This window comes from Microcaecilia unicolor, chromosome 6 (genome assembly GCF_901765095.1).
Source record: "Microcaecilia unicolor chromosome 6, aMicUni1.1, whole genome shotgun sequence".
In the NCBI taxonomy this organism is placed as follows: Eukaryota; Metazoa; Chordata; class Amphibia; order Gymnophiona; family Siphonopidae; genus Microcaecilia; species Microcaecilia unicolor.
In genome coordinates this window covers 91,300,686-91,320,545 of record NC_044036.1, presented here as the reverse complement: position 1 = coordinate 91,320,545, position 19,860 = coordinate 91,300,686, and the positions used below count along the sequence as shown (strand labels likewise).

Below are 19,860 nucleotides of genomic sequence, written 5' to 3'. Positions count from 1 at the left end.
GCGATCAGCGTTACTTGTCAGTGCCTGCTTTGAAATTGTCCTTCTCTTCTCCCCAGGCTTCGCCCCGTTCTTTTCTTCGCTCGTTGGCAGCGCTACGCTGCGCTGCTATTCAAACAGGCAGCTCCGCTCCTCTCTGCTGCGTCCATCCGGCCCTACTACACAGGAAGTGCATCAGAGGGCCGGATGGACGCGGCAGAGAGGAGCGGAGCTGCCTGTTTGAATAGCAGCGCAGCGTAGCGCTGCCGACGAGCGAAGAAAAGAACGGGGCGAAGCCTGGGGAGAAGAGAAGGACAATTTCAAAGCAGGCACTGACAAGTAACGCTGATCGCTGCCTCCCGGAAGCCGCGGGAGAAATGGCAGCGACAGCGATGAAGGATTTGGATGGGTGGGCCTGGAGGGCAAGTGGGTGGGCCTGGGCCCATCCAGGCCCACCCGTGGCTACGCCCCTGGATGGTCCATCAAGCCCAGTATCCTATTCAACAGTGAACAATCCAGGTCACAAGTATCTGGTAACATCCAAAAAGAGTAAGAGTAAAACAACATTTTTTGTTGCTTATTCTAGAAATAAGCAGTAGTTTTTATCAAGTTCATCTCAATAATGGCTTATGGACTTTTCTTTTAGGAACTACGTTTGTTAAACCCTGCTAAACTAACTGCTTTTACCACATTCTCTAGCAACGAATTCCAGAATTTGACCAAAATGTTGGAAACTCAATATGCATAACTGTAGCTTATGTAATTGGTTTTACAGATGTCAGACCTGTGAGTTCTTGTACCAAGTAGAGCACTGCCGAGCCTGGTACTCAGACCAGGTTCTGCTTGGCGGCCGGACAACCCCGGGTTTCACATGTGCTGACAGCCGTTCCCCAGAGGTTGAGCCCCTAGGTGCGGGTGGCCTGCAGGACTTACGAGATGGAGCAGGAAGCGGGGTGATGAACATGACGGCCAGACAGGCAGTAGGCAAGAGAGTGATCCAGGTACAGACAGAGTCAGTAGGCAGGCAGCAGGCAAGAGAGTAATCCAGGTACAGGCAAGGTCAGGAGGCAGGCAGCAGACATGAGAGTAATCCAGGTACAGGCAGAGTCAGTAGGCAGGCAGCAGACACGAGAGTAATTCAGGTACAGGCTAAGTCAGCAATGAAGAACAAAGTAGAGGAGAAGCACACTACTGAGCAAGTAACACCTACCAAAGTAGAAGCCGAAGCAAGGAGTGTAGGGAGAGCTCAGCTGATAAAGTGCTGGCGTCTGACATCAGCAGGGAGAAGGGGCACAGCTATAGGACAAGAGCAAGGGAAGGAGGAACCGGAAGACCAATAAGAGAGAAGCAAGGGAAGCCAGGCAGAGGAAGAGCAGAGCCAGGTGCATGGAAGGAAAGCAATGAAGGAGCCTGCAGCCAGAGAAGAACTACACACACATGGCTCAGGGCTGTGCCAGTCAAGTGTGGACGTCGAGGGAACCCTGTGCAGCCCGAGGACGCCGCTTGCGTTGAGGTAGGGGACATGACAACATAACAGTGATACTAAAGATGTGGCAGGAGAGCCTGTGGTGGCATTTTTAGAAGTATTCAGGTTAAGAAGAACAATTTGCCCCACTAATGTTGGCCACCAACACTTTAATCACAAAAGTCCTCATCAAAAAATCCAAACCAAATTTCAAAATATGATAATAAAAATTAAAGTTCTGAGAAATATAGACATCTCGCTAGCCCTTATACAACAGTGAACTTCATTGCCTTACTGAGCTGCCTGGAATTTAATCACAGGATCCCTCTCTGAGGGGCCCCTTTACTAAGCTGTGGTAAAAGGGGCCTGCACTAGCGTCAGCACGTGTTTTTAAGGCATGCTGAGGCCCCCTTTTACCGCAGCTTAGTAAAGGGACCCCTCAGAGAGGGATCCTGTGTTTAAATTCTGGGCAGCTCAGTAAGGCAATGATGTTCACTGCTATATAAGGGCTAGCAAGATGTCTATATTTCTCAGAGGCCCCCTTTTACTGCAGCGGGTAAAAGATTGTCTTTTGTTCTGGAAAAGAAATGGCCACGTGGTGCTACACAGCCAATTTCGGGGTGCAGCACTTACCACCACCCATTGAGGCAGTAAATGGCTCCCGCGCTAACCCAGCAGTAACCGTACAGCACCAGTGCTACAAAAATAGAAAATATTTTTGTAGCGCTGGAAATGGCACACGGTGGGGATGGGAACTACCACCAGGCTGCTGCGGTAGCCCAGCAGTAGTTCGGCAAGCCTATTGCCATGCACCAACCTTTTGTAAAAGGGACCATGAATCTTTTAATCAGATATATGCGTGTTAATATCAGTTTTGTCACTGTTTACCAACAAATTATTCAGCTGTGCATAATAATTCAACAATGTAAAGCCACTTCAGACACTTAAATCGGCAGTGAAGATGTATGAATCAAATGGAAAGCCAAAACACTTAAGTTCTCTTTTAGCACTGCTGTTTCACCACTGATCACTGATGGCTTAACCCGCTAATGCTCGATTTCTGGCAGTTCATAGGCACATTGTGGCACTTGGAGTCAAAAAAGGGATCATTGTCCCTGATCTACAACTCAGATTTTGTGCAGGTGAGATACCATTCTTGTCACTTGTCATGAAGCAGTGATATTACACAAAAATGTACATACGCACTAGAAAAAAGGAAGAGGGGGGTGTATGTGAGCGCTAAACAAGATGGCTGCAGAAAGCGAGAGCTCCGCTTCCCTCATAAAACTTTTCCTTTGTCATTACCTCAGAGTTGACTTTTTCTCTGGAAAGAAAGCTGCTATGGCTTCTTCTAAGCCTAAGAAAAACAATCCGACATCTCAGTCTCAAGGAATCAAAAGAACTAAGCACGAACCACCATCTCCTTGTAAATCTAAAACAGATCACCATGAAGAAGCTTCGCTTTAAACTATTCTGCAGTAACTCCTTCAAGTCAAGGAGTTAATTAAAGATAATGGGGAAGCACTCTCGAAATTGAGAGAAGAACTTTTAAACTTAAAACAACATCCAGAAGGGACATGCAATGGTGGAAGAGGGCCATTTTGCCTCACTGGAGGTGAAAGCAAAACTTAATGAGCTGAATCAAAAATGAAATTACTGCAAGAGTCGGGCATTTTGGCGCGCATTAGGCCCCTGAAAGAACTCATAGGATGCATTCTTTCATCACGCAGGGTGCTTTGCGGCCTAGACGGATTGTTGCAAAGTTATTAAGATACCAACACGCAAATATTGCAACTTGCAAAAGCCAGATCTCTATTGAAATTTGAAGGAGAGGGCCACTTGATTATAATTATAGCAGACTTACATAAAAATACTGTTGATCACTGGAAACGATTTTTGGCGTTGTGCCCTCAGCTGAAACACATTGTAGCAAGATATGGTCTATTTTTTTCAATGATGAAAATTACTCTTAACAATGTCACAAAATCTTTTGAAGATCCAGAAGCTCTTACGGAATACTTGGAACAACAAGGATTTTCTCTAATGGATGCATATATTTCAGCTTCAAATACAGTGAAATTATTTTTTTAAAGCGCTTTCCTTGTATTATGACAGGTGATCTGCATATCAGCTGGTGTTGCAATTCTGGTTCATAAGATTTATATATAAAGATAATGTGCACCTTTATTAACTCAAAATACAATGATGTCATTCTTATATATTATGAAACGGCTCTGTGTAAGGTCCCAATACAATCTTTCCTGAAGTGTTTATTTATCATATTCACTAGAGAGAGACCGCTCTTAGGGCCCTTTTACTAAGATGTGTAGGTGCCTACACGCATCCAACATGCATCAAATTGGAACTACCACCTGGCTACTGCGTGCCCTGGGCAGTAATTCCATTTTTGACGCGTGTCCAAAAGGCGTGGTAGAAAATATTTTCTATTTTCTACCACGTAGCACTTACCCAGAGGTAATTGGCAGTGTATGCGCACTGACACTTACCACCCGGTGGCGATAAGGTCTCAAGCCGAAAATGGATGCATGCTTGTTTTAATTTTGCTGCATGTCCATTTTTGGCCACAAAAAAGTATTTTTTTCCAGGTACGCTGAAAAGTGGACCTGTTCGTCCAAATCACGCGCCTACACCAGTGCAGGCCAATTTAAAGTGTGCCTTAGTAAAAGGGTCCCTTAACTAGCCCATAGTTTGGCCTCATGATAGCACATACACTGTTGTTTTATCACGTTGCTGTTATGTTAGATGTTAGTTACTTTGCTGAGCTTTAAGGCTGTTCTTATAGGAAATGTGATATTTCTAGCTAATTGGGAAAATCTATATACCTGTATATACTATGTAAACTGTTTTGAATGTAGTTGCAAAAAAACACAGAAAGGAGGTATATCAAGTTCCCTTCCCTTAATAATGGCTTAGGGACTTTTCTTTTAGGAAGTTATCCAAACCTTTTTTAAATCCTGCTAAGCTAGCTGCTTTTACCACATTCTCTAGCAACAAATTCCAGAGTTTAATTACACGTTGAGTGAAGAAATACTTTGTAGCTTCATTGCATGCCCCCTAGTCCTAGTATTTTTGGAAACAGTAACCAAGCAATCCACATCTACCCATTCCACTCCACTCATCATTTCATAGACCTCTATCATATCTCCCCTCAGCTATTTTTTTTCTCCAAGATGAAGAGCCCTAGCTCTTTGTGACTCTGGGCAAGTCACTTAACTCTCCATTGCCCCTGGTACAAAATAAGTACCTGAATATATGTAAACCACTTTGAATGTAGTTGCAAAAACCTCAGAAAGGCGGTATATCAAATCCCATTTCCCTTTCCCTTTAGCCTATCCTCATAGGGAATCTTTAAGACAAAATTAGAAAACTGGAAATTCAATACTCTACAAAAAGTAGATATTCTATTTTCCAGGAGTTATGAAAATTAAGATCTGATTATAATAATATTCTATGGGCTCTATTTAGTAAGCCACATTGTAGGCATGCAAACGTTTTAGCCCATACTAACGATAAAGACACCAAGGTCTCTATCATTAGCGTGCGCTAATTTTTAGCGAGTGCTATAATGTTTGCACACCTGCAGCGTTGCTTAGTAAACAGGGCCCTATGCAAACTAACATCTCATCAATTAACCATTTTGGGAACAAGATACTACTCGGAGAGTAATAAAATGGGCAGATTACTGGCAAATTGTTTAAAAGGAAAAAAAACTAAAATCTAAAACAGTTTCTCTTAATACTAGTAATGATTTGATTACCACAAGCGATGATAACATTTTGCTTTTATTTCAGGATTTCTACAATCTTTATATTCCTCAGAATTAACCTCCACAAACAGAAATATTGAAGATTTTTTAGGCAAACTGTCTTTTCCAAATGCATCTAAAGATGTGGCTCAAAAACTAGACTCCCCTATTTCATTAGAAGAAATAGAATTAGCTATTAAATCCATGCCTTTGAATAAAATTCAGGGGCCCGATGGTCTTTCTGCTGAATATTATAATTTTTTCTCTAAAGAATTGTCTCCTTTATTATTGCAATATTTCACAGGCAAATTAGAAACTAACTTTGTTCAAGGTTCTTTTACAGAAGCGAAAATAATTGTTCTTCCAAAACCAGGTAAATATGCTACCCTAGTATCCAATTACAGACCGATATCATTGATAAATCTAATAGTATAATTTATGCTAAAATATTAGCCCAGCGCCTTTTGAAAGTGATGGCTGATATTATCCACCCAGATCAAATGTGGTTTTATGAGCAACAGATCTATCAATGATAATTCTCGCCTTTTATGTAATTTACTACCTATAGCAAATAAACATAAGGATAAATTAATGGCTCTCACTCTGGATGCGGAGAAAGCATTTGACAGGGTGGAATGGAGATTCCTATTCTCAACTTTAGATAAATTTGGTCTTGGTTCAAATTTTATTGAAACGATTCAAATACTATATAACATCCCAAAGCATGAATAATTGTTAATAACAAATTATCACCTTATTTCTCCATATCCAGAGGAACGAGGTAAGAATGTCCCCTTTCCCCTTGCTATTGAACCATTGGCAGTCGCATTAAGGTCTGCACATAATATCTCTGGTCTGAAGATAGGTTCTTATACAGTAAAACTTTCATTATATGCAGATGACATTGATTTACACTATTGTTCCATCTATTCCTAAAATCTTGTCATTTATATCTTCTTTTTCTGAAATTTCTGGCTATAAGATATATTGGGAAACAATGGAATGTTTACCTCTGCATGATGATATTAATGTGCAAGGCTTGAGCTCTTTTCCTCTTGAAACACAATTATTACATATTAAATATCTTGACATTTATCTATGCAGATCTCTTACAGACACAATACAAATATAGACATAATTATTCAGTTATCTATATCTAAATGGTTTCCTTTGTACCTTAGTTGGTGGAGCAGAGTCGATACTATACAGATGACACTTGCCTCTAGGATAAATTACTTATTAAGTATGTTACCTGTACAACTTCCAACTTCCTAAGGGGTCCTTTTACTAAGCCGCAGTAAAAAGTGGCCTGCGGTAGTGTAGGCATGTGTATTGGGCGTGTGTCGGGCCAGTTTTTACCGCATGTACAAAAAATGGCTTTTTTTAATGGGACGGGAAAAGGGCCTACGGTAAAAACTAAACCAGTGCGCGCCCAAAACCAGCCTGAGCCCTTAACACCACCCATTGATCTAGTGGTAAAGGCTCATGTGCTACATGCATGGTGACCGGTTGACGTGCACCAAGTGCGGATTACTGCTGGAACCGGTGCACATAGGAGGAAATAAATAATTAATTCAGGCGTTATGGGCGTGCACCAAATCTGAAATTACTGCCAGGAGGGCACGCTGGCCTGGCAGTGGTCTCATTTTGGCGCGCGCTACATGCGTGTAGAGCCTACCGTGGCTTAGTAAAAGGGCCCCTAAGTCAACTGATAAATTATTATCCTTCTTCTTGTGGAATTCTAAGCTTTCTCGAATGTCAAGACTTCCAAAACAGAAAGGAGGGGTTAATTTTCATGATTTTATGTACATCATTCTTCCTTTATTCTCTCAAAAGGATTTCGCTGGTTAACACCCGGCATTGCCTCTTCGTGGTTGCAGTTGCAAAAGGCGTTGTCTCATCTCATTCCTTTGCATATATTAGCTAATCTCAATCCATTCCAAAGTAAACTGCCTAATGTAAACAGAAATGTCATCTATGCCACCATAATGGCTTTCTATAATTTGACCTCATCATTTCCTAAACCCCCCCAATTATCAAGAAGATGTGTTTTTATGGAAACATTAAAAAAAAAAACAACAACAGAAAACTGGATGGTATACCTATAAACTGGCCTATCTGGCAATCTCATAATGTTTGGTTTCTCAGTCAATTACTTGTGGATGGTTGTCTCAAATCATTCGCACAGATTAAGTCAGACTTTGGCATTCCGGATTCTCAATTTCTCCAATGACATCAATTGTACAAAATCATACATTTTAGAAAAACTGGAACTTAAATCACATATCTAACTCATCAATCATTGATATCTTTATTAATGATCCCTATACAGCACATTACAAAGCATCTATATTTTATAAAATGTTACAATCTGTTAATAGTTCTTCATGCAAAAGTATTTAACAGGTCTGGGAGAAGGATATACAGTATACACTGTCAGCTAGCACATTTGCTTATTTCCGATCTGAGGAAGAAGGGCAACCTTCGAAAGCTAATCAAGAAATGTATTAAGTTATGTCCAATAAAAAAGGTATCATCTTATTTTCTTTTCCATGTTTTATTTTGTTTGATTTCTATTGATAACCTTTGTCCATAGGAAAAGTTGGCTAAATCAGGCCTGATATTTTTAGGAAAGTTCCTTATGGTATTTCATTTTTAAAGGGAAGGCCCCAATAATATGCCACCCCCTTGCCCAATTTTATATACCTTAAAGAAGCATGAGGTGTGTTGCAATAGAGTAGACAGATGCAGTCATTCTTATTCATGCAGTAACACTGAGGCATCCTTAAGAAATTAATTTCCCCTTTTACTAAGGTGCGCTCATGTTTTTAACGTGCATCCAATTTTAGTCAATGCATTCCTATGAGCGTCTCTATCGTTTAGCACACACTCAATTTTAGCGCACGCTAAAACTGTGAGCGCACCTGGGGGTCTTTTACTAAAGATTAGCTCAAGGTATCTGCAGCAGAGCTCATAGGCCACTAGATCATCAGTGGTGCACCTGTCAAGGTAGGCCCGGGGAGGACTGTAGTGTGCGGTAGGCATCTGGGCAGAGCCTCTGGGCCCTCAGGCACTGCCCGGTGGCCTAAATGGTCAGTCCGCGCCTGGGGAGGAGACATGTCAGGGGTGGAGAATGAGTGTGGATGTACTATTCAGCTAATGCTGAAATCGACGGCGTGCTAACTGGTGAGCACATTTCAAATGCAGGAGCCCTAAGCCCTTCCTAAATATAAGATGGTAGAAAACCTTAGCTTTTGCCGATGATATTTTAGTGACCCTCACGAAGCCGCAACAATCGGTCCCTGCCCTTCTTGATGAAATAGAAGAGTTTAGTTATTTCTCGGGTTTTACCCTAAACTTACAGAAATTGGTGGCGTTCCCGATTCAAGAGCACATTAGGGAGAAGTGGGAGGGGGAGTTCCCCTTGTCTTAGACATCAGGCCCACTTAAATATTTGGGGGTGTGGATCTCAGCAGAGTTGCCCCAGCTCTATGAACTAAACGTCGAGCCTTTACGGGTTAGTACGAGGGCTTCTTTGAGGGTATGGCAGTCATTACCGTTGTCAGCTCTGGGAAGAGTGGCATTGTTCAACATGGTGTTGGTGCCTAAGTGGACCTACACCCTGCAAATGTTGCCCATACTGCTTTGGCGAAAGGATGAGAGATTGGTGACTAGGCTTGTGACACGTTGCATTTGGCAAGGGAAGCGGTTGCGGATGGTGGCAGCACAGCTGTATCGACCGAGGAGCCAAGGGGGCTGGGGACTGCTAAATGTTAAGTTGTTATCTGTAGCGGGGAATATGCGGCACATCTCCGATTGGTTTAGAGGTTTGAGTTATTTCACCTGTACGGGGGAGGAACAGTTGTTGATGCAACCGATACATTTTAGTGCCTGGTTACATGCGCCCCCACGCAGGAATCGCGCACTAGGTGCATACGCAGTTTTACTATCACCATTGCGTCGGGTGTGGAAATGGATATGTCGCTTTTTTGGGCTTTCTCTGAGGTAGTCTCCTTTGTTGTCACTGAGGGGTAATCCAGACTTTCTGCCGGGCTCAACTTTGGCTCAATTTGTGGCCTGGGGCGACCGAGGGGCCCGTTACTTACATCAGTTATATATGGAAGATGGAGAGAGGAAGACATTGGATGATTGGCGGTTGGAATTTGGGACTGTTGCGGGTGATTTTTTTTGCCTGGCATCAGTTGCAGCATTATACCCAGTCGATCCCGCCTGTTTCCTTGACTCCTGGGGTGTGGGAGAAGTTGCTAGCTCTGTTTGCCCTGGATGCACAATTGGCAGTCCCCTTAAAGTACTATAATTCGTGCCTGAGGGAGCAGCTGGGGGAGGTAGATTATGATAAGATGGCGACTCAGTGGAATAATGAGTTATCCCTGGGCCTTCGGGGAGAGCAATTAAAGACCTACATATTGAACATTTCCAGGGTAACGGAGAATGTGTTGTTGAGAGAAACCTTATATAAGTTTGTAATGAGAATGTACATCTCCCCGCTATAGAAATGCTAAATAGTAGTAGTAGTAGTAATAGCGATGAGGGCGGCCATGCGAGAGGACGATGCTTTTGCCAAGTGTGCGCACTCCCCGGCAGATCTTGGACACATGTTTTGGAAGTACCCGAGTGTTCTGGAATTTTGGAGACGGGTGTCTAGGCATGTGTCGGAACTCTGGGGAGTGCGTTGGACCCCCCCATGCATCCCACTTATTTGATCAGTTTAAGCCTTCGGCACCAGGAGTAGTGGGGTTTAAACCTTTCTTGAAGAGAGCGGTTCTCATGGGTAAGAAAGTAATCCTCCATCAATGGATAATGGCAGAGCCCCCAGCGTACCAGCAATGGAGGTCTAGGATGATCACTGGAATGCAGAGGGTTGGGTGATCTGGCCTTGCCCAAAGGAGATGCCTATTGTCGGAGGTGGTCACCTTTTTGGGATTCATTAACCCCGGTAGCGCGTAGCAGAGTCCTGAATGCTTAAGTGGTAGACCATGGAAACCCGAGGGGAAGGGGTGGGGAAGGGGGGGTTGGGGGAGGGGTCTGGGCATGGTTAGTAGTAAGTGGTAAGGACAGGTACCAGAGTCAGTATTAAAAAGTAGTTGTTTGTTTGATGGCTTATGAAATGTTATGCTAGCTTAATGGGTTAAGAGAATGCCGGGTAGGACGAAGATGCTGGGGAGGCCATGTTGCAGCCTTTATCCAATGAATGGTTTTTAGACTTACCAATCGGGTGGTCCTTAACCCATCCGTTGATGGGTCTGATACTCCTGGGTAGTTTGAAGGCATGTCCTTCGCAAGTGTTTTGACGCCCTACAGGAGCAATATGACAAACTGCGCAGTGACCTGGTTCTGCAAGAGACGTTGAGGGCCTGCTGGGGGTCATAAGAACACAGACACCCGGTGGGTCTCTCGACTTCGAGCGCACTATTGCAGGAGTGTGTGTGTATCATGGAGGGAGAGCCCTGTGCAGTTGGGAGAACCAAGTCAGGAAATGTCTCAGTATCAAGGCTGGGTAGGGGTTAAGGGAGCAGGTGGGTGAGGGGAAAACTGGGGAAAATAATGTCATGATGGTCCTGACAATGTTGAACTTGCTAACTGTTCATTGGAGTTTGTTTATGGTACCAGGTAGTGTATCTGTTGGTGTTTGTATCACCCATTTATATTAAGCCATCAATAAAAATGATTGAAATAAATATAAGATGGTAATTGCTCCCACATTAATTTTTTTGTTAATGGCCTCATGCTAATGCTAACATTAGCGCATGGCCAGAAATTCAACAAACAGAAGAATGGCTCTTTACGTTTGAGCTGAAAGTGGGCTTACTGTGCAGGAAGGACCCACATTAGGACACACTAAGCCCACTTACTAGCGCAGCTTAGAAAAAGGGCCCTTAGAAAATTACTCATCTTATGAATTTAGTGTGAGTATTAGTACTACTGGCATTATTAATCATGGACTGAAGAACAAGGATGTAAAATGTACATACAGCCTTGCCATGATTAGTTCATGCAAAATATTTCTTAATCTTATAACATTAACAGCCATCTCTGTTTGCAAACAGATTTTTTTTCTTTTATTATTCAAAAGGCTAAAATGGAGAGCCGGTTTTTTATTTTTAGAGATCCGTTTATTTAGTGATGCTGTGACTCATGCAGTGACAGAACATTTCCCAGTGCCATACAACAGATTTGTAGCAGCTAAGTGCTTCTACCACCCCCAGACTGCTGCTGCCTTTAAATTAGTGGTTACTGTTGGATTTCAGAAGGAATCTCTTCCAGGAAGGTCACTTTCAGATGCTTATGATGTTTTCACAATTTGGATACAAGTCAGTAAATATGGCGAGTTTAATAATATCATCTAAACAGTAAAAATCCACATTATTTATTAACTTCCCCTGCATATGTATCCAGAATTTTAACACCTTAAAATCTTAGGGCCCTGTTTACTAAGGTGAATGAATATGCAGTGGTATTCAAATTTATCTAATGCATAGTCATTGTAGTAATCCTGAAAACCCGATGGGCTAGGTGCAACTCCAGAAGATTGTTGAGAAGCACTGGTTTATTTGAATTACAATTATGGAAGTAGTTTTTGAATCTCTTTCTCATAAGCAGTATAATTGCAGAATGCCATGTCACTAGGGCCTTGGACTTCACTTCCATTCCTCAAGGGCCACCAGCAGGTCAGGTTTTCAGAATATCCCTAATGAATATATATGAGAATGACTTGCATGTCTACTACCCCTTTTTTATGTACATCTTTCATGCATTTTCATTAGGGATATCCTGAAACCTGACCTGTTGGTAGTCCTCATTGACTGTGAGTGAAGGCTATTGTCAGTAAGAGGGTGGTGAACCACTCCTAATTTCACTTGAAATGGGTGGAAAATCAGGGTTAGCTCAAACTTTCCCTACTTCAGGCCTACCTAGCCTAATGGGTTTTCAAGACAGCCACAATAACTATATATGAGATTAATCTATATACATTGGAGACTCAGTAGATGCAAATTGATCTCATACATATTCATTGTAGATATCCTGAAAGCCTGAGAGGCTGTACGTTCTCCAACTGAAGGTTCAGTCAAGCGCTCTCTCAGCTAGAAGGTTAATTTTCAAAGTGATGTGCACAGGTACAATGAGGTCTATATCCAAAACTTTTGTCTGGGTAACTTTGGGAGTCAGGCCGAACAACAATAAGAACTGAAAGGCTCCCATCCCTTCCCCCATTCAGCAGATAAATGTGACAAAATGTTCAATGTATCTGGCTCTGAAAAGGCAGAGTGTTTTTACCCTGGTTGGCTAAAACTGCCCCAGTAACTCAGGCCAGCCAAACAGCAAAACTAAAATTAACCAAACACTGTTATTCACTTTAGAGTGGGTATTCAGCCAGAGAGAATTTGTGCCAATTAATATCTGGATCAAGTGAAATAGGCAAAGTTGTGGAACTTTACCCAGACTAGGCTGGTTGACTCGTAGAGGGGCATAATCGAATGTTGCTGGCGAAATAGATCGCCGGTGATCTATTTTGGCGGCGGCACAACAGCTGGCCGGAACTGTATTATCGAAAAAAATGGCCGGCCATCTTTTTTTTCGATAATATGATTTAGCCCGGCCAAATGCCAGAGTTTGCCGGGTTTGAGATGGCCGGATTTGTTTTTCAGTGATAATGGGAAAAAATGCCGGCGATCTCAAACCCGGCGAAATCCAAGGCATTTGGTCGTGGGAGGAGCCAGCATTTCTAGTGCACTGGTCCCCCTGACATGCCAGGACAGCAACCGGGCACCCTAGGGGACACTTCTAAAAATTTTTTAAAAATATACAAATACCTCCCAGGTGCATAGCTCCCTTACCTTGGGTGCTGAGCCCCCTAAATCCCCCCCAAAACCCACTCCCCACAACTCTACACCACTACCATAGCCCTTATGGATGAAGGGAGGCACCTACATGTGGGTACAGTGGGTTTTGGGGGGGGGGGGTTGGAGGGCTCAACACTTACCACCACAAGTGTAACAGGTAGGGGGGGGATGATCCTGGGTCTGCCTGCCTAAAGTGCACTGCACCCATTAAAAACTGCTCCAGGGACTTGCATACTGCTGTCAGGGAGCTGGGTATGACATTTGAGGCTGGCATACAGGCTGATAATAAAAGGTTTTTATTTTTATTTTTTTAGTGTGGAAGGGGGTTGGTGACCACTGGGGGACTATGGGGAGGTCATTCCCCATTCCCTCCGGTGGGGCACCTTTTTGAGGCTTGGTCATGAAAATAAAAGGACCAAGTAAACCCGGTGAAATACTGCTTAACGCCGCTTTTTTTTCCATTATCCGTGAAAGCTGGCCATCTGGTAGCTACGCCCAGGCCCGCCCATGTCTTGCCTTCGCTATGCCGCCGACACCCCCCCTTGAACTTTCGCTGGCGTGGTGACGGGAAAGCGGCGATAGTGTAAAAAAAGCCGCTTTCGATTATACGGATTTCGTCGCTTTTGAGAGATCGCCGGCCATCTCCTGATGTATGTTAGAAGATCGCCGGCGATCACTTTCGAAAAAAAGCCTGAAAGTATCTTAACCAAGGTTAATCAGCTGTCCAAAAACTGATCTCCCTTGATGTTGCAAACTAGCCACATTCCATGCGAATGGCCATATATCAAACTTTAGTAACACATGGAGTAAACATAAATATGTAAATTCTTGAGTTCATATTTCATTTCAAAAGTACATAAGTGGAAACCTCCAAGTCTTCCAGGTCCAGGGAGCCATGACCTATAAAAACTACAGAGATTTTTTTTCTTCTCTGAAGTAAAAGAAAAGGGCAATTCATTTAGACATCGGCCAGTCAATATTCAGCTGCCAGTGGTGAGCAATTTTTAAACACTTACCATCACCTGGATATTCAAGCTGGGACATGTGCGGGCCCTGACATTAAATATCTGGGCCTGAACAGACTTCTGGCTGCTGCCACTTACGCATGTCCCGGCCAATAAGGAATGTGGGAGTCTTTATGTATCAGGCCCCTCCTTATATCCCAGCCCTCTGCCTCCCCCCTGAACATGAGTAGCCTTCTTCCATTTGCTTCCCCCCTTCCTGAATCAACCCCTCTCACCCGTAAACATCTGGGCCTACCTTCCTACCCAAGTGGTCTAGTGGGCTGCAGGAGCGATCACCAATCGCTCCTGTCCATGCTGGCTCCACTCTCGATATGGCTGCAGCGACCCCTAGCAGCAGTCTTGTGTTATTACATAGTACCCCAAGTCTACTGCTAGAGGACACTGCAGCCATATTGAAAACAGAGACGGCTTGAGTAGGAGCAATTAAGGATCGCTTCTGCCCTGACACTAGACCACAGGGATATGAAGATAGGCCCGGGGATTCCTATGGGTGAGTGGGGGAGATTCAGGAGGGGAGCTACTCATGTTTGGGGGATTCCAGGAGAGTAGGGCACAGGACATATCAGCTGCAACTCAGATGTTATATGGGTGCCAGCCAATAGTCAATACCCGCACCCACATAGCTAAGCAGGTACAGTTAAGACTGACTTTTGTGTGGTCGTATCTCCCACGTAGTTATGCAGGAACCAGCACTGAATATTGCTGGAACCTGGATAATGCTGGTTCCGCCATGTCTCTGCCCCCAGACCCCCCTTCTGCTACCCGGACTCAACATGGCTGGTTAGATATTCAACGACACTACTGCCCACTGACTGTGATTTAAGCAGGCAGGAGATTCTTCAGGCCAATTAAATTGCTTTGAATATTGACTTCTTATCTATAACAATTCCTTTAAATATTTATTTATATCCAACAAGTCATAACACATCAAAGAGAGCCATACATTTCCATTTCAACATTTCTTCACTATGCCGGTAACAAACCCACAAAAACATGTTCTAAACTGAGTACAAATTCCAGTTCACTAGCACATATAACAACAAACTCACCATTTCCTTTCCAGCCCAACCTCCTGGTAGGTTCTTATCTGGGAAGTCTCTGGTTCAAAAGGCAGAAAAGTTGCAACTTGTTGGAAAATTTTATTCCCCACTCCCCCCCCCCCCCCCCCCCACACACACACACACACATTGTTTTAACCCTCCCAGCCCAACCCTTCCCCATCCCTTCTCCCTTCTATTCAATAAACTTTTCTTAAGAATTACTTGTCTGCACCTCCAGATCTGCAGGTATACTTTAGAAAAACATTCCATAGCTGCTTATACTACATCCATTCTACCTTTCCTTGAGTTTTATACATGTGCAATTCAAAGACTGCTATTTCTCTCATCAATTAATGCTATCCAGTTCTTTATGTGTGCGACCCTTTTCACAGTTCAAAATTTCAAAATAAATTTTCTATTACCAACAGCAGTGTTATTTGTATGAATTTTACATCTGTTATTAATATTAACATTTATTTATATACTGCTAATACCATAAAGGTTCTAAGCAGTTTACAATTAACAAAGAAAACCAAGATAATTACTTGGGAATTACAATACAAAGGACCTGATGTTCGGCCGCTGGCGGGCAGCACGTTTGCTGTCCACCACTGGTGTTAAAACTGAATATTCAATGCCAGGCTGTTACTGGTGACCAGCCTTGAATATCTGGGTTTATTTTTGCTGCTAAAAAGTTAACCGGCTATGCCGATATTCAGCGCTAACCGGTTAATTTTTTAGCAGTCAATGAGAAGTGGAGGAGAGGAGTGGAGTGGAGTGGAGTGGAGTGGGGTGGAGTGGAGGAATGGCCTAGTGGTTAGAGCACCAGTCTTGTAATCCAGAGGTGGCCGGTCCAAATCCCACTGCTGCTCCTTGTGATCTTGGGCAAGTCACTTAACCCCTCCATTGCCTCAGGTACAAACTTAGATTGTGAGCCCTCCTGGGACAGAGAAATATCCAGTGTACCTGAATGTAACTCACCTTGAGCTACTACTGAAAAAGATGTGAGGAAAATCTAAATAAATAATTTAAGCTGCTTATTTTAACAGTCCAATAAAGCCAGTTTGGTGCTGAATATCCATGCCTAACAGGCTAGGTTGCGCGATATAGCTGGTTAGCAGCTAGCCACTAACTGGGATATTCAGTGGGAGGTAACCGGTTATCTCCTGCTGAATAACTGCAGTTAGGTGCTTAAACGCTATTTAACCAGCCAGGAGCTGTTCCTGGCCAGTTAAATGGTTTTGAGTACCAGGGGAAAGTATATAAAAAGTGTCATTACAGTACTACATACTAAAACAATACACTGAATCCAATGTTTAAATTAACATGGAAAATAAAATCCTAATAAATAAATAACAACATCTTCACATTTTTCCTGAAATTTAAATAGGAATTTGAATGGTAAAAGCACAAAGCAATTTCTTTCCAGATTTTTGGAACTTGAAAAGCTAGAAGTTTTCCATGAAGTTTAAATCTTTTTTTCCATTTCACTGGTGGAAAGGAAAAAAGAGAATTGTTATACAATCTCTTACTCCTATTTGTATTAGGAAATTGAAAATGCAAAAACCTGTATCCTGGCCAAGCCCCATTTAGGAGTATTTATATTTTTTTCTTGTAGAAGCCCCTCTTCTACCAGCAACATTGTAGCATATTCCTACCTCCCACTTCCATGTCTTCCCCTATATTTTTTTCTGTGATGCCCAATGCCCCAATCCATAGCTCTGCTAATTTTGGGCAGGTGAGGAAAGAGTGCACCCACATACCCTCAGAAATGTTATCTTTTATACACAAATAGGTGTGTTTTTGTACTTTTCAAAGGTAACCTGGTATACAAAATTATTCCCTAGCAGGGACTGTCTCTCTGTGTCAGGTGTTCAGCGCTGTGTGCGTCTGGTAGCGCTATACAAATGTTAGTAATAATAATAATGGAAACATGTTTAATGTGTATTAATCTAAGTGGTATCTGAAGCAACAAAGAATTAAGGGGCCCTTTTACTAAACCATGTTCCGTGTTAAGTGTTTTGCTTTAATTTGCCTGTCTGCATGCACTAATTGTGCACTATATATTTTTTTTTCTAGGAGGGGGCGTGGAAGCATTATCCAGGTAGCAAGTCTGTTACACGCGCTAACTGGATAACACTGACTTTATATAGGAGCACATAGGGGGTCTTTTACAAAGCCCAATGCAGGCTTATCACTTGCTAATCCGGAACTACTGTCCCAACGCAGCTGCTGGCAGTAGTTCTGCCTGGAGCTGGCGCTCTGAACATTTTCTTTCTCTAATTGGGCATCACCACGCGTTGCAGTTACTGCATTGTTACCGAAGGAGCCCTTACCACCACCTCAATGGGTGACGATAAGTGCTCCCCGCTGCATGGCTACGTGGTAAGGGTTATCTTACCGCGTGACCATTTATTTAGGGAACATTTTACCCACTGAAGTAAAAAAGGGCCCTGGCGCATGGGAAAACGGCCCCCCGCCGCTACCGCTGGGACCCTTTTCCTAAAGCTTAGCAAAAGGACCCCTTATTGCCTCCTAAATAGGAGGTAGTAGGTGCTCCCATGTTAATATTTTTGCAGGTCTCACGTGCTAATGCAAAAATTAGCACCAGAAGATGCAAAAAAACAAACAAGAAGCCCTACTTAAGGATGTGCCAGAAATGGGCTTAGTGCTCAAAAAAATGCACTAAGGGGCCCCTTTACTAAGCTGCGGTAAAAGGGGCCCCGTGCTAGCAGTGGTGGTGTTTTTGCTGTGCACCTGGGCCCCTTTTACCGCAGTGGGTAAAAATAGCCAAAAATTAAATGTCCTTGTGCTAAGTTCACACTTGCTGTACGCAGTGGTGATCCTAGGTCGGCTACCACTCGGGGCGGATCGCCGCTGCGCACCCCCCCCCCCCCCGGGTGCAGCAGTATCCGTCCCCCCAGGGTGCAGCATGACACCCCCCCCGGCGCAATGACATCCCCCTCCCCGGCGCATCAAGCCCACCCGCCCCGGCGCAATGACACCCCCCTCCCCGATGCATCAAGCCCGCCCCCCCGGGTGCATTCTTGGCTGCTGGAGGGTGCAGAGAGCAGCCGGCCACCTGTCGGCTCCACTGGCTCCCTGCTCCCTCTGCCCCGGGGCAGAGGGAGCAGGGAACCAGCGGAGCCAACAGGCGCGCAGCTGCTCTTTGCATGCTCCAGCAGCGTGCACCTGGGGCGGACCGCCCCCACCGCCCCGCCCCTGCTACGCCACTGGCTGTATGGCCATTTTGAGGGGGCACTAACCACTACCCATTGAGGTGGCGGTAAGGGCTCCCACACTATCCTGGTAGTAACCAGGCAGTGCACAACGCTGCCCGATTACCACCAGGTAGCCTCCTGCGGAAATATTTTTTCAATATTTACGCTAGCGCCAGAAATGGCGTGCGCTGGGGGCGGAACTACCGCCAGCATCCTCGTTGGACTGGCAATAGTTCTGGGTTGCCATGCGACAACCTTTTAGTAAAAGGGCCCCTAAGCTCATTTCTTAGTGCACCTTAGTAAAATGGCCTGGAAGTGACTTGCCCCGAATTCTAATACTGCTGCACATTGCCTTTGGAAAGGTGGGCTAAAATGCACAAAATACTATTTATTATTACAAGTGGCAATAATAGGATTTGAACCCAGGTCTTCTTGCTCCCATTCCATTACTCTCACACTTTAGTTACACTCTTTTGCAAAGTATAAGGTTGATTTTTGCTATGTGCCAAACCTTTTGCATGTGAGGTGACTGCATTGCCCTTCTCCAGAGGTAATTCCACTGCACTGCTGAAGCCCCACCTTATGATAAACAAGGGAACTGGATCTGCCCTTCTCCAGAGACCACCACTTATTGTCCCTCTGCCTCTCTAAGGAACTCTCACCTCTCGTTTTCTCCTGGGACCCTGCTTTGCCTTCCAGCAGATGCTGTCAGACTCACCTTCTCCCTGTGGACAGGATGATCATGCTGAGTTGACTCTTCCATCCCTTGCTGCCTATTTTCCTGAGCATGTGATTCAACTGCAAAGAGCGTGCGGTTTTGGTGAAAATTTTAAACATTTCTATTAAGTTTTGTTTTTTTCCAAGTCTCAAAAATAGTTGTGAATCCTTTTCTTCTGTGGTATTTATACTAATACTGACTCCCTTCTTGTACCTCCCCTTGTTAAAGTCTTATCACTCTATTTGAGCTTTACCTATAATTAAGACTAAAGGTCATGGCCCATTGCCCAACTTAGCAAATGATCTACTGTGGCCCTCTCCTCCTTACCTTTCTAACTCTCCCCCACCCTACACAGGCAGTCTGGAATGACTGGTTTAAATAAGCCATATTGTTTTCTGGAAGACATGAGAAACAAAACAAACCTCAGATCCTCTCAGCCTGCTTTATCCCAAAAACTGAAGCCTGACTCCTTGCTGAGCATCAGAAGACCCTCATTAACTTCCTTCCTCCCTCCACACTTTACTCCCCTGCACAAAAGCAGTCAGTGTGCATGCCTGTGATGGAAACATCCAAATACTCTTAAGACACAGGCCCACAACTTGCGTTTTATACTGGTTCCAGCCAGTTTAAAACGCAAGTAGTTCACCCCGGGCATGCACTAAGGGCATTTTCCCTGCCACGGTAGCAGGCAACGAAAACGGAATGCAAATGATTGAAAAGCTATTATAATAAGCTGCACTACCATTGCAGCCCATTATAATGAGATGCACTACCGTTTTTCCGATTC

At 43.9% G+C, this 19,860-nt stretch overlaps 1 protein-coding gene across 1 annotated transcript in view; it reads right to left on the bottom strand.

The window, feature by feature from the left end:
* The window catches only part of HMGCS2 (3-hydroxy-3-methylglutaryl-CoA synthase 2), a 44,925-nt gene extending 25,733 nt beyond the window's left edge, over window positions 1-19,192 (bottom strand). The window contains exon 1 of the mRNA XM_030206687.1: window positions 19,074-19,192. Coding sequence (XP_030062547.1) covers window positions 19,074-19,192 — 119 coding nt within the window. The remainder of the gene's footprint in view (window positions 1-19,073) is intronic.
* Between the last annotated feature and the right edge of the window lie 668 nt (window positions 19,193-19,860).